The following is a 25822-nucleotide window of genomic DNA, read 5'->3' as shown; positions in this document are numbered from 1 at the left end:
TCAGAGGTGGTGTGCTTAACACCGAATGCTGCTTAGCACTGTGTGATGGGAGCCAAGGGATGATCAGACCCCTTTGTCTGCTCTGCTCTGTGGAATCCTAAAACTCCACTTCCATAAGGTGAAAACCAGCCCAGGAAAGGGAGGCAGCCCTTGATGCTAGCTAGATCGTAAAGCACTCTCCAGCCTCACCCCATACCATGTTTTGTGAATTTCATCGGCCCTTTAAGGTCCCTGTACTCACTGGCCGTGCTCCCAATGAGGGCCTTACACATGCCGTTCTGTCCACGGTGCTTTCCCTCCCCTCTTCACTAGTTAACCTCCCTGTTTGGAACTCAATTCCAGCTTTACTTACTCAGGAACCCCCTTACCTCCACTGCATCAAATTTCCCCTTTTGGGCAGGGAAATCACTGATGACTACTTCACGACACTCAGGCAAGCTGCAATTTTACATGTGTGGTAACTTCTTGGCTTCCCACTGGACTACCAGCCCTCTGAGAGCAGGGGCTGTGTCTGTTCACTGCTGTCTCCCTAGCACTATTCACAGTGCCTGGCCCATGCAGACATGTCAATAAATTTGTTCAGCAAATGACTGAATGCCCAGTAAGCAATAAGCTTTTATTATTACTACAAAGTTCCAGGTGCAAAGCTGAAAAGGCATAAATGAAAGCACAGCAGACACTGATGTAGAAGAAAGCCTTTTAATGCAACAGCTTAAACACACAATTCAACATAATCAGTCAGTTCAAATTAACTTCAACATATTACAAAGAACTATGAAGCCCGGAGAAGGCCACTGTTGGAACAAAAAGCCAAGTCCCTGCCCAGAAAGCAGGACACTGACCAAGGAGGCCTCTCTCCCACTCCTACCTCGAGGAGGAGTGGCCACAATCACTGGGCCCTTTCATCAGCCTAGGTGCCTCTCTGCAGAAGGCAGCAGCACAGAGTCAAGGACAGCTGTCCAAGGGTCAGGGCTCCGCCTTCCCACCAAAGCAGGGCCTGAACAGAAGGCACTGGGGCTCAGACACAGGAGACTGTGCAAGGAAAGGACAGGACAGGGCAGGGCAGGGACAGCAGCTGTACACCTGGAGAGACTGCAGCCCTGGAGAACCAGCTCAACAGGCTGCTTTGGATCAGGGCCTTAGGTTTATCCCCCTCCTTCCACCCCTGCCCGGGAGCTCAGGTTGTTCAGATGAACTGCAGTGAGGTGGGGTCTGGGGAAGCCACAAGGGCAGCACTCAGTCTGCAGCACACTTGGGCAGGACAAAGCCAACTGCTTTGCTGATGAGGATCTGTTGGTGTGGTCCGCTAGCTGGGTCGGGGGAATGGAGACAGGGCTTCAGCTTCACGCTTAGCCCTAGTGGGGACCTTTCTGGCACAACCACCATGTCTGTGTTTGACTACACTGAGCTTAATTTGAACAAGCAACGCCTCTTACAGGGTGGAAGGCCATCAAAGGGCTGAGGAGGGGGCTTCAGAGCTCACTTGGGGCATGCTGGGTTTCAGGAGTGGGCACAGAGCAGGTGGCCCGTGGCTTCTCTGGGTAAGGTCAGGCAGGGGTTCCGGCTGCCCTGTTGGGATTTTAGTGTAGGTTCTGCTTCACTTCCTGCCACAACTTCTGTGCAGGACCATTCCTAGGCTCAATCTGTAGGAGGTTGCTGATGTCTGCAAAGCTGGATTTATAGTCCTAATAGAAGAAAAGACAGGAGTGTGGGGAAGGTTCCTGGACTGGGGTCGGGATAGCTGCTGAGGCAGCAAAGTATTTGCAAACCCCAGCCCACAGGCCTGCTCCAAGTTATCCTGGGCTCAGGATGAGAAGTAAAAGCTGCAGATATTGCCTCAGCTTGGCTACACCCTATAAATGGTGGCACTAGCATAAATCTCTGTAGCTATGTTGGGACCTTTTAGCCAGGATTTTTTTTTTTTTTTTTACCTTGAGTGCTTTGTGGGCTTGAGCCCGTCTGTAGAATGCCTTCACGTTCTTTCCATCCAGCTTGAGGGCTTCTGTGCAGTCCTTCACTGCTTCTGTGTACTGCTTTAGGACCAAATAGCAGAGCGCTCTGAAGGGGAAAGACCATTTTGGAGGTTTCAGTCACTTCTTATGGGCCACCCACATGCCGTGGAGTAGTTTGAGAAGTGATCTCCAATTTGCTGAACACCTACTCTGTGCTGGCTACTTTATGTCTTCTTAAATCCTCACAACAATCCTAGCCTTTTTCACAGATGAAACGTGCCGGCTCAGAAGGGTAAACAAACTTGGGCCAGGTACCGCCAGTACTGAGGGGCAGACCCAGGATTCAAATAGGCAGGGGGTTTGCTCACGGGACTCCAGATCTTGATCTCATCTAATTATATCATGCTGTACTGCACTCTCCTATACTGAGCTCTTTCAAGCAAAGAAAAGGTTTCCTGAAACCTTTCCCTTGACAGATTAAAAAATTATCTACTTTAAGGAAAAAAAAAAAAAACCAAAAAACAATGACTGAACTCTAATATATAATGCTGACATGGGGTGAAATGTAAAGATGCTTGCAATTTACTTTGAAGTGCATCAAAGACAATAATATAGACCAACAGATGGCTAAACAGTGATTAGGCAATGTAACAATACTAATTGGAGAATTTAGATGGTAGGTATATGGGTGTTCATGTACAAATCTTTCAACTTTCCTGTATTTTGAACATTTTCATCATAAAATGTTGGAAAAAAGTCATGTGCATCCATACAACAATATATTCTGCATCTGTGGGTTAAAAAAAGTGCATGTGTATGTATATCTTCCTCATTCAGATCTAGTCCTTCTCTCCAAACACAGTCACTAAAAACAAAACAGTCAGATGTCTGGGTGCTCATTACATAAGTTCATCTGTTCCACCTCACTGTTTTCAGTGGGTGCAGGTATTCACTAAGTTGGATGTAGCATAATTTGTTTCACCAATTTCCTACTGAGAGGTATTTTTCATTGTTTCCAGTTTGTAAATAAATGATGCCATGATGAACATCCTTGTGCAAGGGACTGCTGTATCCAAAGATACATGCATTTTAAAACCTGATTGGCCAGGTGCGGTGGCTCATGCTTATAATCCCAGCACTTTGGGAGGCCAAGGTGCGAAGATCACTTGAGCCCAGGAGTTCGAGACCAGCCTGGGCAACATAGGGAGACCCCATCTCTTAAAAAAAAAAAAAAGAAAATCTGCTTGTTACTGCCAAAATGCTTTCCAAAAAAGCTGAATAGTTATTGACAGAACCTATTTTCCTACAACTGTACCAACTTTGGGTCTTAAATTTTAATGTTTGCCAATATGGAAACAGTATCTCACTGTCTTAGTTGCTTAGTTGTGGGTAAAGCTGAACATCTTTACATAAGGGTTTTTAATCTTATGAAATCAAACTTCTCTTAACTTTTCCTTTAACAACTTCTGTAACATTTTTTTCCCTTCACATAAGAATACCTTCCCCACTGCAAGACAGTTAATCCATGTGTTCTTCTCTAACTTAATGGTTTCGCTTTTTACATTCCAAACTGTGATCTACTTAGAATTTACTTTAAAATAAGAAGGTAGGATTCATGTTTAACTCTAACCTCGCTAACCCAACACCTCTTATTAAATAATCTCTCTTTGCCCCAGACTTTATCATACACCAGATTCTCTCATGTTAGTGTTCTCATTTTTTTTCTAACAAACTTACCATGAATTTAAAGAAGAAAATTCGACTAGTCCTTTGATAGTGCATGGAATTTATAAATTAACAGAGAGAAAAACCTTCTTGTAACAACTTAAAAGACAGGCACAAATTCTTTGGCACTCCTCCCACTGAGAGGCGGAGGGGTGTCTGCTCTCTCTCTTTGAATTCAGGCAGGCTCTGTGACTGCTCTGACCAACAGAGGACAGAGGAAGGGACACGATGTGACTTCCAAGGTTAGGTCATAATAGGCCTTGCAGCTTCCACCTTGGTCTCTGGAAACACTCGCTCTTGGAGCCTTGAACTGACAGGGAAGAAGCCACCTACTCTGAGGCCACCATGCTCTCAGGAAGCTCACGCCAGCACACATGAAAAGGCTGCTAAGAAAGTGGAAAGAGGTGCCAGCTTGCTCTAACAGTTCCATCGCCCAGCCATTTGAGTCAGGCAGCCCGGCTGCCAGACAATCGAGGAAGAAGGCTTTAGAGGATTCCAGCCCCAGCTACCATCTTGCTGACCCTGCATGAAAGACCCCAAATGAGAACTGCCCTTCCCTAATTCCTGACTCATAAATTACAAGCAAAGTAAAATGGTTGTTGTAAACCACCAAGTTTTAGAATAGTAGCCCCTGTTTTGAACTTTGAACACAGAGGAATTCCTTTTTTTTTTGGAGACAGGGTCTCGCTCTGTCCCCAGGCTAGAGTGCAGTGGCATGATCACAGCTCACTGCAACCTCCGCCTCCTGGGTTCAAGCGATTCTCCCACTTCAGCCTCCAGAGCAGCTGGGATTACAGGTACGCACCACCATGCCCAGCTAACTTTTGTATTTTTTGGTAGAGATGGGGTTTCAGCATGTTGGCCAGGCTGGTCTCAAACTCCTGATCTCAAGTGATCTGCCCACCTCGGCCTCCCAAAGTGCTGGGATTACAGGCGTGAGCCACCATGCCCAGCCTGAACATAGAGGAATTCTAAGGAAACTAAAGTTTCCTCCCCATGGGCTTGGCAATTTAAAGAAATGGCCAAGTGACTGGGAAGTAGAGGAACCACAGTGAAAGCATTATGCACTGTATTGTGACTTCAGAATAGAAAGGTAGTGATTACTAGGGGCATGTGCGACTTCTCAAGACTATATTTAAGATGATCAAAATGCGTAACTTCAGGTAATAAAATAAACACCCTTGACTTTTGGTGAATGAGCTGACTCTGTATCCAGCCAGAAGGGTTTTAATTACAAAGGGGTTGGGAAATAACACAAGTGAGTGAAAGGGAAATAAATAAGCCTTGGAGTCACAAAGATCTGGCTTAAATCCCAGCCATCAAGTATTAGTTGTTTAACTTTGTGGTCATTAATTCATCTTTCTGAGCCTGATTAGGTAACACAGGACAATGACCTAAGCTGAAGGACTGCTGTGAGTACAAATGAGATTCTTATGAGCTGTTTCAGGGCTGGCAAGTTGTAGGTGCTATGCACTCAGATGTCACCTGCACAAAGGGAGCCAAAGTAAGCCAAAGCCTAGGCACTGTGTCATTCAGATGGGCGTACATGAGGGGGAGCATTAGACTATGTTCAAGACGTTCCAGGATGTGGTAAAATGTTAGCCACAACGCCTAAAAATTCAGTTTTGTCATTAGTCCTCTAGATTATAAACTCAATGCAATCACAACCAAAAGCTGTCCAACAAGACATTTTTTGGAATTTGCCAAATGATCTGAAAGTTTAGCTAGAAGAACAAACATGGGCAAATACTAGGAATGCTCTGATTAAGAAGAATGAAGAAAAGACAAGCCTTATAAGATATTATAAAGCAAAAGTAATTAAAACAGTGTGGCACAGACACCTGCATGAAGAACGGTATCTAAACAAGACAAAACACAGCTCCAAATGTGGCAATGATCCAGAAAAATGAGTTAATGGGGGTGTCTAGCAGCATAAGGTAAGCAAGGTGAAAGAGGGCCCAGAGATAGAGGAGTTAGAAGATGCCGCACAAATATGAAACAAATAGGCTGCAGGCTTCTTTTTCAAATTAGCCTGGCAGATTGAGGCCCCTCTGGTCCAATCAGCAATAAAACCACATAAAACCACAGGTGCAAAATTCCAAAATATAAGCTTTAAAATTACAAGTTATCTTTCCAATTCATTGGGCAGCAAAACCTGATCTGAACTGACATGAAGCTACTTAGTTTCTCTATTCCACCCCATGTGAACATGGAATTTCCAAGTTTCACTGGCAGAAATACTTCTGCAAGCTGCCCCAGATGCTGCTGGAGTGTTACATAATTCAGACCATATTACCTCACTGAAGTGGAAAACACTTCTTTTTTTTTTTTTTGTGACAATTGAGTCTCGCTCTGTCACCCAGGCTGGAGCGCAGTGGCGCGATCTTGGCTCACTGTAACCTCTGCCTCCTGGGTTCAAGTGATTCTCCTGCCTCAGCCTCCCAGGTAGCTGGGATCACAGGCATGTGCCATGGCGCCCAGCTGATTTTTTGTATTTTCAGTAGAGATGGCGTTTTGCCGTGTTGGCCAGGCTGGTCTCGAACTCCTGACCTCAAGTGATCCTCCCGCCTCAGCCTCCCAAAGTGTTGGGATTACAGGCATTGAGCCACCGTGGCTGGAAAACACATTTTATCTCAAGAGTTTGGAATAAAGAACAATGTGTCTACATTAGATCCAAGATTTTTGAATCAGAGAGTGATACATGTATGCTGATAGGGAAGGATAAACAGATTTATAACATTTTATAATAAATGTTTTATACTAAGCATTTGGTTTTGATATGGTCTCTTGCTGAATGTTTCAACGTTCTGAGAGTAAAAGTAACAGGAAGCTCTTGTTGAAGTCAGATTCCAATTTTGGTGCCAACATTTACTGGCTGGGTGAGTTGAAGGCAAAACCCTTCCTTCTCTGAGCCTCAATTTTCTCAACACTAAAACAGAAAGACCACCTGTAATACCTCCGAGCATTGTTGCAGAACAGTCCCTCCTACACAGTGAAGGGACCGCGCCCTGGCTCCTAGGCGCTGTCAGTGATCACTGATGGCAGCTCCTGGTGCAGGGCTTTCTATAGGCCCACAAGTCTAACCCTTCAGGCTAGACTGTACCCATCCTTCTTACTCTCAGGCCAGGCAATGGTTACCTCACACTTTGGCTTCTGGGCCAGTGCTCTCAGACAGAAATGGTGCCAAAATTTCTAACAGGAGGGTCTTGGAGAAGGGTAGGGAGCAGCGTGGTGGGGTGGAGAGGCTAAGAGGCTTGTGTTAGGGTTGTGTTGCAGAGCAAGCACACTGCTTTTACTTACATTATATGCTTATGAAAATTCTGGGGACGGGGCCAACAAAGCCCAGGCTACCATTTGGCACCCCTCAGTTTCTACCCTTTTGAGATAATGAATGCCACTGGTCATGTCTAGCTCACAACATGGATGCATGTTTTCAGCTATAACATACTTGACTAAATGCTAGGGATGAGGGGCCCATTGCAGTCCAAGAGAAGACTATGGAACAAAACATCCAGTGTCCTGAAATGCCCCAGGCCAGCAGCTATGTAGGAGATACCTGTTGCTGTATGTGGCAGATTCCAGGTTACTACACAAGAGGCTTTCACTGTACTTCTCAATAGCTTTCTTATGGTTTCCCTTCTTTACAAGCTCATTGCCTTCTTCCTTCAGAACTTTGGCTTTCTCCACATCCCCAGCAGAAGGCACTAGATACAAATTCAGAAGAGGAAAAAAACCATGGAGCAGCACCCAACTGAGATCAGTGAGATCTCTTCAGCATCATCCCTTCCAAATGGTTTACAATCCTCTCTCCCAGCGATTTCCTCCACTGTTGTAAATCATCCTTCCTGATTAATGACTTCCCCCAATTAATAGCTTCTGGGCAATTCAACAGTTTTTCATCAAGAAGTTGGGGACTCCTGATATAAATACATTTTGCATGCACATAAAAATATATAAATGATAAAAAGCAACCCAGGTTCTAGCCTTGTCACTGCCTCTTGGTAGCCGGAAGATCTTGTGTGACCTACAGAACTTTTGGACCTCAATTTCCTCACCAATAAAATGAGGCAATACTAATTCCACCGATGGCTATTTTCAGGGTCAAATCTGAGAGTAGGTAAGAAAGTACAGAACACACTATATACTTAAAGCAGGACAAGAAGTAAATAAATATTAATAAATACACATCTGGTAAAGAAAGGGTATAGTTTCTGGGCTATGGGAAAAAGGGAGAAGAGCCTACTATTCCTCATCTCTGGTTTGGGCTGAGCCTGTGAGTATCCTCCCTCATCTAACACATGCAGCTCTGCTCCAGCCTTCAAGGAGAGGAAGCAGAGAGAACAAGGTGAAATCCAAGCTGCTCAACTTGGTGTTCAGGCCCTTCACTGCTTGGCCCCAATTAATTATTCCAGCCTCGGCTCCATATCATCTGCTTTTTAAATTTTTTAGAACTATGTTTATAAAATACTAAATACTTATGAGCAGGGTAAGATTATAGGTTTATACCATGAACTCATCACCCAGTTAAAGAAAAGCCACATAACTAGGACCTTTGAAGTCCTGAGGGACCCTCCTCAATTCAATCCACTGCTGGAGGAAACTTTTATCCCCAATTCTGTGCTTCTTTCCCACCTTTTAAAACCGTTTAACTGTATACAATAGTACCCACAGACCAGTTTTGGTTTGCTTTGTTTTCAAACTTCATACAGAAGTTTTCAAACTTCATACAGAAGAATAAGTAAGTCTGTGTATTATTTTATGACTTCGTTTTTCTTTTTCCCCTTAACGTTATACTCCTGAGATTCATCTGTGTTGATGCACAGACCTGTAGCTCCTTCATTTTCATTGCTGCAATACCACAGCTAAATTGTCCATTCTCCCATTTATGGAGATCTGGGTTATCTCCAGTTGTTTTTTTGCTATCACAGTCTTCTATGAACATTCCTGTGTACATCTCTCTGTGCACAAACACAAGGGTTTCTCTCGAAGTAGGGCTTCGGCTTCACTGGCATCCTACAACACACCACTCTGCAGTCATCCTTATTTCCACTGCTCCCCCCATGCACTTTCATTCCCCAACTCTCTCCACTGTCTCTGCCAACGATTCTTCCTCCCTTCCCAGCTGACGACCTCCTTCTTCGAGGTCCAGCTCAAGGCTCCACCTCCACTGCCACCCCTTCTGAGTCTTTCCCCGACTCCTTCACACACTTAAGTCAGTTTCTATCCTGAAATCCTCAAACACTAAGACTCCAAAGCACATGTTCCTCTTCCTTGTGTTTTAAAACACTTGACATGTCTCAGTCCCTCATTTGACGGAGAGGTCCCTGAGGGCCAAGACTACCTGTCCTCTCTGTGTCACACTGCTTAGCATACACGTGGCTGGGAACACATGGCTCAGTGACCCTGAAAGAATGAAATCAATGGCAGGTGCACTGATTGAAAGAGTGAAATCAATGGCAGGTGCACTGATGCCATCAGGTTCATTAGAACCCCACATTTTCATCCTAGAGAAGAGTGGGGAACACTTACCAGGCTCCCACAAACCAGAGTGAATGCGACCCATGACCAGACAGGGGTTCTCCTGTAGAAGGTGAGTAACTCTTGTCCTCCCCCAATACCTAACGGTCACTTACACATGGCAGGGCTCCATCTCTGATCCCTTCTGCACCTCTAGCCTGAATCTCTAGCTTGCTGGGCTGGACCATTCCCCTGGAACATTAAAAGAGCTTCCTAGTGCCTGACAAATGGCCTCTTCCTTTCACACAGTTGAGGTGAGGAGTCTCCTGTTTTTGGCTGCCCAGCCTGGATCTTTCTCTTCTTCATGCTTCTCCAGGGATTCACACAGTGTACATGCTCCTGGGAAGGGTCACTCTCTAGCTCTGGAGGTGGGGCAGGTGCCTCAGGGGTGACCTACTCACAAATTCTCATCCCCCGGTTATGGTGTGTACTTCAGGAAATGGCCTGTGACCATGAAGACCAGAATAGATTGAGAAATCGATTGAGAAAATATGTGAGCTAGAGTTTTTTGGGGAAAAAAAAATCCTATCTTTTCCTAGTGAGCTATCAGAGAAAGACTTTCTTTCTCTGGGTCATGAGGCATGGGGTATGAATGTGAGGAAGGGAACTGCTATAGCTATTTTGCTACTAGGAGGGAAGCTTGCCAAAGACAAAGCTGACACACAACAGAAAAGAAAGCTGAGATAAGTACAGAAAAATGGAGTTAGTCTGTTAATACAGTGAGCTGCTGGAGTAAACCTTGCCTGAATTCTCTCTGGATTTTTCAGTTTTATGAGCCAATAAATTCCCTATACTATTTTACCATGTTGAGCGTTCTGTTTTGCAACCAAAAACATCCTAAGTACTACATCCCAAGTACTACCAGAGGAAAGAGAAGGGAACTCCCACTGCATGCCTATGAAGGCCAGGCTGGGGGTTTTACGTGTCTTATGTCATTCAGTCCTCATGGTTGTGAGGAAGACTTTATCATCCCCCTCACTATACAGCTGAGAAAACAATCTCTAAGAGATGAAGACTTCTATTTTGTTTTATACTTTGTTCCTAAGATTATTTTTATAACTCAGCTAAACAATGCCAATTTTTGCAGGACTAATCTAGAGAAAACAGATACCAGGAGATTGCAAGACTCTGGGCAGGGTGTCACAGCTCACCTCTGTTCTTTGTAGCTGTGGTTTCTTTGGATTTGCTTTTAGCCTTCTCTTTGTGGTTCTCCGAAGGCAAGGAATTCCACCTCTTCTGAGCTGAAACAGGCACCAAGGGGATAGAGGGCAGCTTCAGGCGCCATTCAGGCCCAAGAGAGTCCATGAGAGCTCTGGTCATTCTGGAAAGGAAGGCAGGATTGCAGGGAGGTTTCCAGCTGGGTCGAGAAGATATTTCTCCTTTCACACACCCATGGAAGGTAGGCCTTTTCAGAAGAGCCAGAGCTGCCACCCTCCCTCTGGTCAGAACTACCTCTTTAGCTCCTCCAACATGCTGCAATACAGGAACAGAAGTCTGCCACCCATAAACGCCATCTCAGATCAGTCACCATGACACTCCTTGAGCTTAGTCAAACTATGTTACCTTTAAAGTGGGGATCTGTTGCTTGTTAAGGATACTTAAACCGTGATCCAAAAAGACTATACTTTCTCCAAGAAAGAATCGTACATTTTATTTCATATTTTATCAATGAATCGAGGACACAACCATGCAAGCACCTGACATTTGTTTAATGCTCAGGCTTTTTAAAACATGCAAAGCTTACGTCATTCTCAAATCTTACAACTCCTCAGGGTTCCCAATTCCCTAGGCTAATGTGGCCTGTGAGATCTGGTCCCCACCCTTTCCTGTCCCCCTTCACTGTAAGCCACATTCCCTTCTGTTCAAGACTTTGCACATGCTTTTTCCTCTACCTAGAACAATCATTTCCATTTTGGAAAAAGATTGCCACCTTCCAGGCCCGGCTAACTCCAACTTATTCTTTAGATTTCAGCTTAAAATGCCACCCAGCGACCAAGTTCATTCTGTCAACTGATCTCCAGCACCTGGTATATCACCTGGCAACCACCAGGGCACAATCGGTTATGTGTTGAACGAATGAATAAAGCTAACTGTATACTTTTTCTGTTCCTACAGCCACGTTTCCTATATTATAAGAATAAAAACCACAGACTGGTATCACTACAAATTCCAAGATGTCTTGGGCTAGGCTGTTTTCCTGGCGGCCAAGAAAGTGATTTCAAACACCTACTCTCCTCAAACCTGTTCCCTGGCCGTTCCCCTTTTTTAGAGCAAATTTCCTCACACCCCAAATACAAACCTACCTGCCTGGGTGCCCAATCCTTCCTATTTCTCTTTTGTCACAATAGAAGAGACAATGGGACTAATCCACCTAGGCTCTGGATCCCATCTCCAATGTTATATTTAATGTTACATGTAAACATTAAAATGTTATATATATTTACATTCATTCTTCTGATCTTACCTCTTTCAGGGACCACACCCAGGCAGCACCTCCCTCTCCCACATCTTCATCCCTCCTACTAACTCCAACCATCAGCATTTAAGTCCCTTTAACTTTTTCCTCACCTAATAAAACCATACTGGACACCCCTTGCTATCACAGCCACACTCCCCAGCCTCCCTTCAAGCCTGACTTTCTGAAAGCATTGCCCTCTGGCCCCCGATCCCACTGACCAGCTTCCATCAGAGCCACCGGTGACTTCATTGCTAAACCTTTAATGTACGCTCCTTGGAACACCTGACACTAATGATGTCTCCATCCTTCTTGTAATACTTCTTCCCTTGGGACATAACTGCCCTGTTTCCTTCCACCTCTCCAGCTGCTGTTCCTCTGTAAGTCCCTCAAATGCTGGAGTTTCTCAAAGCTCCATCCTCTTCCCACTTGCTGTGACGTTCTTTTTCTCTCTCACAGCCCTAATCCACCTCTATGCTGATGACCCTCAAATCCGTATGTCTGGCCTGTATTTTCTTCCTTCGCTCCACGTGAATACCCAACCATCTTAATTACATCTCCAGTCTCATGTCCCACAGTCACCTCCGACTGAATGTCAACAATCTGAGTGTCTTCTTCTATTCCTCCCTTCTTGCTACCCTGCAACCACTAAAGCTTGTTGATATACTTCCTACACGTCCCCTGACTGGTCCCATTGTTTTCTCTCCACCCTCTCCCTGGAGTGCCGCATGGCTCCCTTCCATCCTGTTGCCCTTCATATCATCCCTCAATATGGCAGCAAAGAGTTTTTCTCTAAAATACAACTCTGCTCATATTGCTCCACTGCTACAGACCTTTTCATAAAGCCTCACTTGCTCAGGATTAAGTCCAAGCCCCTGAACACTGGGTCTTGTGTGACTTGTCCTCATCAACCTGTCCCAAGCTGAGCTCCTGCCTGCAGCACCACGTGAAACCAACTTCTTACAATTCCTGTGATCTGTCATGCTGGCTCACCCTTGTACACGCTGCTCTGTCTTCTGGCTGGCCCCCTACCCCGTATCTCTCAATCTTAGCTCACCTCCTCTAAAAAGTTCTCTCTGGCCTCCCCTTCTCCCTCTCAGCTAGCTAGGTGGCTCCTTTCTGGCCTCAGAGCTCCCTGTCCTGCCTCCTACCATGGCGCTTATCATGTACTGTGCTTGCCTATTACTGACTGGTGTCCTCCTTGAGACCAGGACCTCTATGAGGGCAGAAACAGGTATGTCTCAGTCTTCAGCCCAGGTCCTAGAGCAAAGTCTGTCAAGTAATTGGTAGATTTTGTGGAATCAGATAAATTAAAAAGGAGGCAAAGAGAAAACAAAGAATGCTGGTAGACAAGTCAAGCCAGCAATAAAGCACTAAATACATACCATGAAGTCCTGTTAAGGGTTTGCTATTTGTGTAGCGTTTGGCTTTCTAGCTGCACATGCAGAGGGGAAACATGATCAGTTATACAAATGGCAATATCCATGAGATAAAAGCCAATTACTGCTCAGAGACCAAAAAGGAATTGCACCTGGGGAACCTCCTGGAGGGGTCACAGTGCAACATACTGAACTATGTCCACAAACCATATCCTTTTAGGCTTGTCGTAGCTGCTTGGGCTTGTGTCTTATTCTTCCAATTAGAGTTAGCGCTTTAAAGATAAGTGGGGTCTGTACCTCTCTCATTTTGGTATCCCCCACTGAACCTGGCACAATACCTTAAACAGCACACAATAAATATTACTGTGTACATAGATGCTGTGAGGCACATGTAGGCAAAAATCAATCAATCAATCTCAGTAATTTGGACTCCCTGAAAACCTGCTAAATACAAAAGCAGATTTTCCTTTCACACCTTCCCTTACGTGCCCATTGGGAATTAGATCTAAGTGTAGCCAAAGGGATCCCCTCAGAGGACAGACAAGGCAATGGCCCGGCAGCCAATCAAGGACAGGGAGTTGCTGTGGAGACCACCTGCTGTGAATGGAGCTCACCTGTTGATGCCTTCTAGGGCTGACGTCACACTATTATCAATCTGCAGCACAGTCTTATAGTCAACATAGGCCATAGGGTACTTCTCCAGAGCCTCATAAGCAGATGCTCGCCGCAGCAGGGGCTTAATGCTGAAGGGAACCAACGCCAGTGCTCTAGAATAGGAGGCAAAAATGTCAACTGGCTGGCTGCTAAGCCACCAGGGTTTCCCTACAGTTTCTTCCAGGCAGGGTTATCTGGAGCACTCAGCGTACAGGAAGTAATTTCTGGCTGAGAGACACAGCTAAAAATGCCAAACCTCAGAACAGGGATTTTTCAACTTAGACTGAAGTGAGGAGGGGAAAGAGGGGAGAGAAACATGAATTTTGTTAAATGTGCATGCACATGCATCAATTTTCATAGTTTCAACTGCCCCAAAATCAAGAACAAATGCTTCATGGCTTTCACGCTACTATGTGTTTTTACAGTTGTGGTCTGGTGGGAATAATAAACAAGATTTGGAGTCAGATGGGGTGGTGTCTGAATTCCACCTCTGCTGCTAACTATGTGACCCAGATAAATCACTTTACTGCCCCAACCCTCAGCAACTAAATTCTGGCCTGGGACACATGGTAAATGTACCCCACAGGTTGGTCGTGAACATTCAAAGAGAAAAATCTAGCACAGGGCCTGGTACAAATTAATTCAATACAGGCTCCGTGAGTATGCTCACATCCCTCCTGCTCTCCTGGCTATCACCAGGGCATGAATCTAAAGCAATGTCAGAGGACAACAGATCTGAGAACACATTTCAGGTAAATGTGAGAGTTTAATGATGATAAAAGAATATTAGACTGGCTTGAAGAAAAAGAGGTATGAAACATTGTTCAGTGTCCTCTAAAACTGGTCACTCATGAATACCATTTTTTTCCTTTCTCCTTGCTTCTTCTGAGACATCTATTAACCTCTATTCCTCCTTCTTTCCTTTGCTCCCGTCCCCTCACGTACTCCTATCCCTGAAAAACACCTGGGCAAGCCAGTTACTGGTCTGCAACTCCACCTCATCCCCAGGTTTCAAATCTCACAAAGACTTTAAGGCCTACTTCTAACTGCCCATCCCACTCCTGTTTCGGCAGCGGAGCCAAGACTCCAAAGACACAAGTCAGGGGCCATAAGGACCAAGTAGAGATTCCCATTCTCAGTAACCTGGTGAAACTCAGTGACACTTTCTTAATATCTGTCCCAGATGTAATTGATGGAATCCTTCCAAAGAAGAAACAAGCCAGATTAACCCAGCCTCCTCTTCTGAGACGCTCAGACATTCCAAAGTTACCCTCAGCCACTTACGAAGTGCAATCTTTGATGCAGTCTCTGCAGTTTCCATCCTTCAAATGACACGCTGCTCGGTTGGAGTAGAGAACACTTTCTTCTTCTGGGTCTGAAGAACCTGCCCAGGTAGAGTGGGAAGATGATCAGTCTGGGAAATGGGTGCCTCAGGGCACTAGGATACATTTCATACTCAGAGCTCTTTGGGCTTTGTGTTAAGGCAGTAGAGATAACTATAACCTGATCAGGCTTGTTGGTCTGCTGGGCTGGCGTGTTTGTCATTCTTATGTGACAGCAAGGACACTGAGCTTTCTGCCATTCAAAGGGAACCAAGTATCTCCTCATTTACTCATTCCAGCACTGAACTTGATAACACACAAAAGATATACATGAAATACTAGCTTCTGCCTCAAAGAAATCCATGCTGTAACTACTTGGGTTTGGGTGGGTAAGTGGATGGATGGGTGTGTATTTTATTATAAAAAGCATTTAAATCCAAGAAAGGAAGGAAAGAAAGAGAGAAAGACGGAAGGAGAGGAAGGAAAGGATGGAGAGGAAGGGGAGAAAGGAAATAAAGGAAAGAAAGAGAACAAGATGATAAACGCCATGATAAACGGATTGACCAAAAGTTGTAGGGACACAAAAGACCCATGAAAGACATGAGACTAGTTTTACCTCGTCAAGCCAGAGAGGACTTTATCAGGGAAATGATAACTGAGCTGGGTGTGATGGGAGTATGAGAACTTTTATCAGGAAAAAGCCTTAAGCTACCCCATGGGGAGAATTATTAGACATTTTCCTAAAGGCAGTCCTTACCCTCAGGAATCGCAGAGGCTCAAGTCCTTCACTGTGGCCACAATGATCTTTATTTATTTATTTTTGAGACAGAGTCCCACTCTGTTACCCAGGCCGGAGTGCAGTGGAGTGATCTCCGCTCACTGCAACTCCGCCTCCTGGGTTCAAGTGATTCTCCTGCCTCAGCCTCCTGAGGAGCTGGAGTTACAGGCGCCCACCACCACGTCTGGTAGAGACAGGGTTTCACCATGTTGGCCAAGCTGGTCTTGAACTCCTGACCTCAGCAATCCACCCACCTCAGCCTCCCGAAGTATTGGGATTACAGGCATGAGCCACCGTGCCCAACCAACAGTGATTTTTATTTTTAAAGGTAATTTTCAACCACTTCAGACCACTAGTGTGGGCCATAATTTTAAAAAGAATTGAAAACAGGCTCTCTTTGAAAATTTTGAAACATACAGAAAACCATTACCTCAGAATCCACCACTAGATTTAGCACATGTTATATTAGTTCCCAACTTAATTTTTAGAGACAGGGTCTCACTCTGTTGCCCAGGCTGGAGTGTAGTGGCGTGATCAGAGCTCACTGCAGCCTCGAACTCTTGGGCTCAAGCAATCTTCCCAGCTCAGCCTCGCAAGCAGATAGGACTACAGGTGTGTACCACCATGCCCAGTTAATTTTTAAATTTTTTGTAGAGACAGTTCCACTGTGTTGTTGCCCAGGTTGGTCTTGAATGCCCAGCCTCAAGAAATCCTCATACTTTGGCCTCCCAAAGTGTTGGGATTATAGGCATGAGCCATGGCACCCAGCCCTTAAAATTTTTTTTGATAAGTTAAAACTCCAGCCATCCCCATCCTTATCCCTGTGCTGCCTCCCCAGACTCCCAGGGGCCAGAACAATCCTGAAGTTGGTATGTAACATTTTCAAGCATGTTCGTCTACATTTATGTGTGTGTGTGTGTGTTAACAGGTAAGATACCATTTTATGTCTATTAAAGCATTTCCTAAGAGGTATCATACTGCCTATCCTTCTGCAACTTGCTTTTTTCACTAAGTATCCTGTTGCCATGTTGATATTTGATATCTTTCATTCAATACCAACAATAACAAGTGTTTTCCCCTCTTGTTTTGCCAGGCCCAGAGGCGGAAAATACAAAGAATAGTAAAATACATCCTTGCCCTTAAGGAGCTAAGTATAAGTACCCAAAACCTGTAATCCATCTTGAGTCACCACAGTATGGTTGCTCAGAAACAGCAGTGGTGCGGCAGAAAGGGCATCAACCCTGCCATCCTGACAGTCACTCAATCGCTCTGATCACGCGTGCCCACCTACCACATGAGGACATCACTTCACAGACTTGCTGGAAGGGTTCATTGTATTAGCCTGTTCCCTGAGTTCTCTTCATGATCAAGAAGACTGATCAGAGAAATCAAGAGACTTGCCCAAAATTACCTAGAAAATCTGTAGCGGCAGCAGCAGAACCAAACTCTGGTCCTTGCTAAATCTAGATACCAGGCTAGTTTTCCTGTGGACCCAGAATTAACCCATACAAACGTACAAGCTTTTCCAGACCAGCTGTGGTGAGATGAATGAAAATGACAGCAACATCAGTACCTCAGCTTCCTCAGCAACTTCATCAAGTAAGGCTGACATGAGGAAGTGGGCCTAAAGGAGAGTTTTCTAGAACAAAGAGGGCAAAGGAGTGACTTGAAACTGCAAAAAGTGCAGACAAAAAAAAAAAAAAAAAGCATGAAATCTGGAGAGGATGTGAGGAGAGGTCTAGCAAAATGATTAAAAATTTGGACTTAGCATCAAAATCAAACATCCATATTCAAATCATGGCTCTTCCATGTCCTCACTGTGTAATCCAAAGGGAGCCAATTTAACTCTCTTAGACTCCTCCTTTCTAAGCGTCTTATCCACAGGGCCATAATAAAGACCAAAGTAGATCATGTCTAAAATGTCCAGCACATGGTAAAGCGTTCAACAGATGCTAGCCAAGAAAAGGAAAAAAAAGGAAGGCGGCAAAGGGAAATAGGTACTGAACGGTGACACATAGAAACCAGGATCCAAGGCTCCTTTCAAAAGTCAAGGCTCCAACCAGTGAGGGTTTCTCATTCACTCACTCTGTAGAAGGGGCTTTGGGCAAAGGCCTGCGGTACGCTGCCGAAAGCTGGACGCTGGGAGAACTGGTAAGCACATGCTATTCTTCTGTTTCCAACTCTCCAGTAGCTTCCCATCCAGTAGCTTTCATGCCAAGCTTCCAGTCTGGTATGAAATCCAAACTCCTCAGCAGGGTTTAAAACCCCTTCACAATAAATAAGGGTCTGCCTTCCTAACTGACCTCATGTCCTCCTATTCCCTGCCCTGGTTCACTATGCTTTGACCCCTGAAACACACCATGTTTATATCGTCTGGGGGGCTTTCTCATTGCAGTTCCCTTCAAGACCGAAAGCCTTGTGCGCTTGGCTTCCCATCATTTAGACATCACCTTAAATATCACTTGTTCAGAGATGCTGCCGTTGATCTCCCACTCCAGTCAACTATCGCATCACCCTATTTGTCTTCTTCCTAACCCTGATTATCCCACAGGTCTCGTTTACTTACTAACTCGCTTAAGACTCACGCCCTCCCCACCGCCCCCACAAGAATGCGCTGTCCTTGAGAGAAGGGGCTTCTTGTGTCTTGTTACACAGGAGGTATGTAACAGCTACTCAACAAATACTAACTGAAAAATGAGTCGCTGCGGGGGAGGAGGGTTTAGCTCTATCCTTAGGGCTCAGAACGAGGCCTAAATAACTTAGGAAGGGGCCAACAGGGCAGTTAACAAGCAGGTGGAAAGAAAGGGCCGAGGAAGTTTCTGGTAGGATGCCAGAGTCGGAAGGGGCTGGAAGGGTTGGGGGAGGGGCCGCGCAGGACCGCTGGCCGCGGGCAGCGCGAGGCCCGGGCGGTGGTTGCGGGGGTTGGAGGAGCAGGCCCGGGGTGAGAAGGGGGCCGGGGTCGTACCTTGTGCCTGCAGCACCCGCAGCGCGCGGCCGTAGAGCGCGGAGGCCTCGGCGTACTGGCCGTTGCGGAAACTCTCATTGCCGGCGGCGCGGAGCTTCTCCACAGAGTCTGGGAATTTGGGGGCCATCCCGGAGCCAGGCCAGCGAGTGGGACGCCTTCCGTGCGTCCTCGTGTGGTGCGGTACAGCGTCCGGACGGAAGCCCTGGCGGCGAATATCTCCGCCCCACAGCGAACCCAGCCGCGAGGGGGCGGGCCGGAGGCGGGGCCTACGAGACCTGGAGGCCCGGAGCGCCCCGCCCTCTGCGCGTGCTCGGTTTGGAATTTAGACTCCCCTTGCACGCCGGGCGGCTGCATGCTCTGGGCTCCCTGGGTTGCTAGAAGGCTGTGGATGACGCAGGGAGGGAGGCCGGCCCCGCTATCGGGGAGATTATGTCCTAGTGGGGTCCCCACAGGCAATTAACTGATAAGCAAACGAAGACTCTAATTTCATGCGATTAGTGCTGTAAGGAAAACAAAACAGGATAATGCAATGGAAAGTGACCACGTGTGGGCTATTTTAAATAAGGGGATGAGGGAAGGCCTTTCTCAGGGGGTAATAATTAAGCTGAGACCAGACAAGATTTAGGGAATGCTGTTCCAGCCAGAGGGATGGTAAGTGCAAAGGTTCCAAGGCTAGAAAGTACCTGGCACCTAGTGCTCTATAGATATTTATTTAATAAATGAATGCACAGGTGGATTGATGGTGTCAAAGTCAACATATAGAGATGAATCTCTAAAGTTTAAATTTTTTATTTGGGAATCAAGAATTGCAATTCAGGGCTTACACACAGACCGGGTTGTCTTTGGTATGTCAGAAGAACAAAGAGGTTTGGAGATTTTATAAAACAGAAATGTTACATATTGCTCTTCAAGGAAGTTTACTGGCACTAGTAAAGTGGGGGTTTATCAGCTTCTTGGGGGGCTGGGAAGCTTTGATTGGTAAGTGATAGCGGTGGATAAAACTCAGAATTATAGCAGGCTGTTTCAGTAGCTATTAGATAAAACTGGTTTTAGGTTACAGCAGGCAGTTTTAGCAGCCAGGCTTGCAAAAATTTACTTTTTTGGAGCAATGTTATACGCCCTGAGTATTTGTTCCCCTGGCTTTTCAATTCTGTCTTAGTTGGATATGACAAGAATGACCCAGTTCGTATGATCAACTTTCAGAGTGGATGAAGATCTTTCACGGACGGTGATTTCAATTTATCTCCAGCCTCATCTGAGGTCTCTATGTCCCACGCATTGCTATCTACACACACTAAGTTCTTGCTTCTTAGCCTTTGCTTGTTATCTCCTTCTCCTGGATTTTTTTTTTTTTTCTAAATATTTTTTCTCCTGCCTAATCCTGAATTAACTTATAACATGCCATTCAAACATCATCTTCTCTGAAAGCCTTTCCTGATTCCAGCCTCCCCCCAACCCCTACTATGCTCCTTTTGCTCCCTGTTGGTCTCTAGCTTTATTCCTAACTTTGCATTTGTCACCCTTCAACTGCCAGTTTGTAGTTTTCCTTAAACACTCTGAGGTCGTTAATGGTAGGAATTGGGTCCGCTTTATCTTTGTTTATCCAAGACCCTGATAGGGTCTGGCATTCAATAAAAGTCATTGATAAAGATCCAGTCTCTACCTTCAGGAATTCAGTTATAATGATCTGCATACACTTAACGCCACCAGACTATAAGCTTTCTGAGGGCTGGGTGGATGTTCCATCTGAAATGCTTCCCCTTGACCCCTGCCCCGACCAAGGATGAACGCTGACTGTGGTGGGAAAACCAGATGAGGCCCACGCTGCTGGCTGGCTACTCAAATGACTTCCATCTTTGCTTCCAGGAGCCTAAATTTTGCCTGAGACTCTCCCAGGCTGGGGAAGTGAATCAGGATTGCTCTAAGCCAATCAGAAAAATGTCATTTTCTCTTGCCAGTGGTTCATCAAGGGATGCACATGTGACACTGATCCGGGCAATGAGACAAAAGGGAGTCTGAGGCCGGGCGCGGTGGCTCACATCTGTAGTCCAAGCACTTTGGGAGGCCGAGGCGGGTGGATCACGAGGTCAGGAGATAGAGACCATCCTGGCTAACACAGTGAAACCCTGTCTCTACTAAAAATAGAAAAAATTAGCTGGGCATGGTGGCACTCACCTGTAGTCCCAGCTACACAGGAGGCTTAGGCAGTAGAATGGCTTGAACCCGGGAGGCAGAGGTTGCAGTGAGCACCACTGCACTCCAGCCTGGGCGACAGAGCAACACACCATCTCAAAAAAAAAAAAGAGTCTGTTGGGTGTTTATGGGAAAGATTTCCCTCCCTATAAGAGAGAGGTACTGGGTCAAGTAGCCATTCTTGCTCTCTTTCGGCTTTGGTAGTGCTGGGTTAAGGATATGATATGTGGAGGTATGGCAGCCATTTTGCAACTATGAGGCAATAAACACAAGTATGAAAAAGCCAACATGCTGAGTAGGATAGGAGGGGAAAAATGAAATAGATGTTGCTGAGTCACTGAATCAACTGCTGACTTATTGACTTACTAATAAACAATAAAGGCAAGGTGTGGTGGCTCACACCTATAATCCCAGCTCTTTGGGAGGCCGAGGCGGGCGGATCACTTGAAGTCAGGAGTTTGAGACCAGCCTGGCCAACATACTGAAACTTTGTCTCTACTAAAAATAGAAACATTAGCTGGGCATGGTGGCACGCACCTGTAATCCCAGCTACTCAGGAGGCTGAGGCAGGAGAATTGCTTGAATCCAGGAGGTGAAGTTGCAGTGAGCCCAGATCATGCTGCTGCACTCCATCCTGGGCAATATGGCAAGACTCTGTCCCAAAACAAACAGTAAATGCCATGGTGCTTTAAGCCAACATTTAAATATTTTAACTTGCTTGCAGCTCAATATTTCCTGAGTGGTTTATCGGATAAGTGTAGCTGTGGCAAATTTTATTTTCCAAAAATGGCTCCAATAATATTTCTGGTTCCCCATGCTCTTCCAGACCCTTGCCACTGCCCTGAGGAGATGGAGCCTACGTCTCTTCTCCTTGAAGCTGGGTGGACCTTTGTGGCTCCCCTCCACAGTGGTAATGACATTAAGTATCTTCCACTAAAAGGCACTACAGTGTCCACTTGGCTGTCTCTCAGGAACATGCTTTAGAACTCAGGCTTTATTTTGTGAGGAAGCTCAAGAAAAGTGCAGATGTCCCCAGCCTTCTGACCCAAGTGAGCTTCCAGCCAACAGCTAGCACCAACCTGTCAGCTGTGTGAGATGCCTTTTGGACATGGCTGATCCTGATTGACACCATAAGCAGAGATGAGCCTTCCTGCTGAGCCATGCTCAAATTGTAGATTTCTGAGAAGAAAAAAAGACTGTTGTTCTATGTCTATAAACTTTGGGGTGGTTTCTTATACAGCAGTCAATACCTGGAAATCCCTTCCTGCAATGCTTCCTATAAATGCCAAGACTGATAAAAACAGTACTGAAATAATTTGAAGGAGGGACAGATGAGAGGGTCAGGGGAGGGACAAGGGAACAGAGAAGTCTTCTGGGAAGAGGTGTCTTTTTTTTTTTGTAAAATAGCTTTATTGAGCTATAACTCACATATGTTCACCCATTGAAAGTGTACAATTCAATGCCTTTTAGTATATTCAGAGTTGTATAACCATTACCACAACCAATTTTAGAACATTTTCATCACCCCAAAATGAAATCTCACATCTTGTAATCGTCTCCTCCAATTCACCTATGCTGCCTTCCCCCAGGGCCTTAGACAACCACGAATCCACCACAGGCTCTATAGATTTGCCTATTCTGAACATCTCCAAACCTGCCAAACCTATGCCATTAAAAGGCACTACAGCAAAGAGTATCATGCAACTTGCATCACACTGGGGGCCTGGCAGAGAAGTGGTGGTGGTGGTGGCATCAGGCAGGGCCTGATCCATGGGGTCCAGGGTGACCATGTGGGTCATGCAAATGGCATTACACAATATGCCATGCCTGGCTAAGGTTTTTGTAGGAAAGGGGTTTTACCATGTTGCCCAGGCTGGTCTTGAACTCCTGGGTTCAAGCAATCCTTCTGCCTTGGCCTCCAAAAGTGCTGGGATTACAGGTGCAAACCATCACACCTAGTCCCCTGAATACTGTTATGCAATCATCCCCCAGTTTCCACCAGGTATTGGTTCCAGGATCTATCAGGATACTAAAATCTGAATATACTCATGTACTGTAGTTGACCCTGCAGAACCCCTGGAAATGAAAAGTCAGCCCACCCTATACACAAGTTTCACATCCCATACTGTATTTTCCAACCATGTTTCACTGTGGATGTGGAACCCTCTGATGGAGAGGGCTGACTGTATTTATTGAAAAAATAAAAAACAAAAAACAAGGGTTGTGTTAGTGGACCCATGCAGTTCAACCCTTGTTTTTCATGGGTCAACTGTATATCCAGAGCTTATAGGAAAATACCTCTTCCAGTAACCCTGCTCACCATTTCTCTGTTAAGCTATTATGATTGGCCATGGTTTGCTATTTAAATTTAAACTTAAATAAAAATTTGGCCTTTCAGTTATGCTAGCCACATTTAAAGTGCTCAGTAGCCATATGTGACTAATGGTTACTATTTCGTACAGCACATATTTAGAACATTCCCATCATTTCAGAAATTTTCACTGGGAACATTCTGTGGAAAAAGGGGGCCATCAGGCTGGGTGCGGTCGCTCAAGCCTGTAATCCCAGCACTTTGGGAGGCCGAGACAGGCGGATCACGAGGTCAGGAGATCGAGACCATTCTGGCTAACACGGTGAAACCCCGTCTCTACTAAAAAATACAAAAAACTAGCCGGGCGAGGTGGCAGGCACCTGTGGTCCCAGCTACTTGGGAGGCTGAGGCAGGAGAATGGCGTAAACCCGGGAGGCGGAGCTTGCAGTGAGCTGAGATCCGGCCACTGCACTCCAGACTGGGCCACAGAGCGAGACTCCGTCTCAGAAAAAAAAAAAAAAAGGGGGGGGGGACCATCATAATGTGAGTCCATCTTCTGGAAGAATCCTGGGAAGGGGACAAATGAGAGATGTTTGGCATTGTGTAATGGTAATTTGGTATTTAATTTTCAAATATGTTTACCCAATTCCTATTCAGCCAGGTGTGGCGGCTCTTGCCTGTAATCCCAGCACTTTGGGAGGCTGAGGTGGGAGGACTGCTGGAGCCCAGGAGTTTGAGACCAGCCTGGGTAATAATAGGGCGATCCTATTTCTACAAAACACCAAAAACAAAACAACAGTTTTGCTGTTGTGGAGTCAGGACAGTCCTGGGTTAAAACCTTTGCTCTCCTTAGCTGTAGAAACAGTGGGTCTCAGCTTTCTTATCTGTTAACGGTAGCTACTTCTTCATAGGGCTGTTTTGAGGATTAAGTGAAAGTCCAAGATTGTGTCTGGCACACAGTAGCTTCTCAGCAAATGTTTTCCTCCTATGTCAGGGAATGGCTCCTTTATCCCGTTTTGGGTGCATGGGATGCCATACCTGGGTGGCCTTGAAGGGTAGGTGCTCAGGTGTTATGTTCTGTAGATGGCATATCCTTGGGAAAAGCAAGGCAATTAAAAACAGCGAGAGATTGCTCTGGTTAAGTTTTCTCCTATAACTTTCCCCCATGGGTCAGCTGGGTAGAATCTGCCATTTTCCTAATACTCACTGATGGTAGCGGCATTCGGAAGTACAATAGCTGAAGCCGGAGCTGAGTGGAGAGAAAGGTCTGTCTCTCAGGCCCAAAAAGAGGCATATCCATGGCTGTCCAGTTTGGTGGTGCAGGCCCTGAGATCAGACCAACCTGGATTTAAATCCCCAAACCTATACTCTAAGCGATGTGACCTTGGGCTAGATACTTCACCTCTCTGGCCTTATGAAATAGGAATAAAAATACCGTCTAGGTTGTTAGGAGTATTAAATGAGGTAAAGCACTGAAAACGTGTAGGCACTGTGTTAAATCATTAAATAAAAATGGGAATGAACTTACAGGCTTGACATGGGGGATTAAATAATATATGAAGACAAATACATGGCAAATGCTTAATTAATGTTGCTTATTTTTATGTCTGCAAACTGACTTAAAGGAGAGGCCTTTAAGAAAGACAGCGGGGCAATTTGCGCGTTGATGCTCTGTAACATCCTAGGAGAAACTGTGCAGGGTACCCGCTGGGACCAGAATTCAACCAGGTAAGGGGCAGAAAACCACAAACACCTCCAGGCGCTCCTGGGGGCAGCGCGGCCTCACCAAAATCATGCAAAACTTGGTTTGCTAAGAATCGTCAGTTCCTCTAAAGGAGGCGCTTTACGCATCTCAGTCTGTAAAATGGGGCCCAGGACCGAGGTAGAGGTGCATTCTCGGCCTCAGGACTGAGTATTTTGTGCGCTCCAGTATCGCAGGAAGACTACGCCGCCGACACCCTAGAGACTAGCGGGCACCGCCTTGAGGCGCCTTCACCACTTGGCGGTTCCGGGTCCGAGCTTCACGGCTCCACATGACTCACGCCCGAACCACGTGATCAGGGCCGTGGCTCCGCCCCGCTCCCGCGCCCGGCTCCCGCGCCCCGCTCCGTTTCCGGTAGGGGCGGAAAGCGGAAGTGTGGGAGGGTCTGCGGGGCGGGCTCAGGGAGGTCCGCGGGGAGGATGGAGCAGTGAGCGGGTCTGGGCGGCTGCCGGCAGCGCCATGGAGACGGTACAGCTGAGGAACCCGCCGCGCCGGTGAGGGGCCACTGGCTAAGAGAACGGGCATGGGGGCCGGGCAAGGAAAGGCGGGAACTGACTAAGGGGAGACACCTGTGTGGGAGTCCCTGGAGCGAAGCGACCCAGCTGATGGGGCACCTGCTGAGTGAGGGGGTTGGGGGGCGTCTGGTGGGTGAGGGTCCGGCTGAGGGGAGCATCTGCTAAGGGGGTTAGACTTGGGACCGGTTACAGGGAGCACTCGCTGTGGGGAGACTCTGCTGAGGAACGTGGGGACAAGTTAGGGAGAGTACCTGCTGAGGCCGGGCCACTCGGGGGAACGCTGTCCAAGCAGAA

The 25822-nt window shown here is 46.2% G+C and overlaps 2 protein-coding genes across 4 annotated transcripts in view; one reads left to right on the top strand and one right to left on the bottom strand.

Moving 5' to 3' along the window:
- Window positions 1-591: 591 nt before the first annotated feature.
- Window positions 592-19065, bottom strand: TOMM34 (translocase of outer mitochondrial membrane 34). 3 transcript variants are annotated; one of them, XM_017877988.1, is made up of 7 exons: window positions 18748-19065; window positions 14967-15066; window positions 13643-13795; window positions 10346-10515; window positions 7234-7381; window positions 1932-2058; window positions 592-1685 (listed from the first exon to the last, which is right to left on the bottom strand). In XM_017877988.1, the coding sequence occupies exons 1-7, from the start codon at window positions 18872-18874 to the stop codon at window positions 1581-1583; spliced, it is 930 nt and encodes a 309-aa protein (XP_017733477.1). In that variant the 5' UTR covers window positions 18875-19065; the 3' UTR covers window positions 592-1580. The 3 variants fall into 3 exon arrangements, with proteins under 3 accessions (XP_017733477.1, XP_017733478.1, XP_017733479.1); XM_017877989.1 differs by lacking the exon at window positions 18748-19065 and adding an exon at window positions 17868-18226; XM_017877990.1 differs by lacking the exon at window positions 13643-13795.
- A 6316-nt stretch (window positions 19066-25381) lies between these two features.
- Window positions 25382-25822, top strand: part of STK4 (serine/threonine kinase 4) — a 107105-nt gene continuing 106664 nt past the window's right edge. Inside the window, exon 1 of the mRNA XM_017877987.1 lies at window positions 25382-25507. Within this exon, the coding sequence (XP_017733476.1) occupies window positions 25473-25507 (35 nt within the window). The 5' untranslated portion in view covers window positions 25382-25472. The remainder of the gene's footprint in view (window positions 25508-25822) is intronic.

Source organism: Rhinopithecus bieti, unplaced genomic scaffold (genome assembly GCF_001698545.2).
Source record: "Rhinopithecus bieti isolate Rb0 unplaced genomic scaffold, ASM169854v2 scaffold_10347, whole genome shotgun sequence".
In the NCBI taxonomy this organism is placed as follows: Eukaryota; Metazoa; Chordata; class Mammalia; order Primates; family Cercopithecidae; genus Rhinopithecus; species Rhinopithecus bieti.
Note: the sequence above shows the minus strand (reverse complement) of the source record. Positions and strands in the feature narration are given on the sequence as shown.

Coding starts and splice junctions, on each gene's coding strand:
- TOMM34 (XM_017877988.1), bottom strand. CDS start 18,874: ATGGCCCCCAAATTCCCAGACTCTGTGGAGAAGCTCCGCGCCGCCGGC. Junction 13,796..14,966: donor TGCATCAAAGATTGCACTTC/GTAAGTGGCTGA, acceptor CTCCTATTCTAG/AGCACTGGCGTTGGTTCCCT. Junction 2,059..7,233: donor TCTGCCACATACAGCAACAG/GTATCTCCTACA, acceptor TTTCCCCTTCAG/AGCGCTCTGCTATTTGGTCC.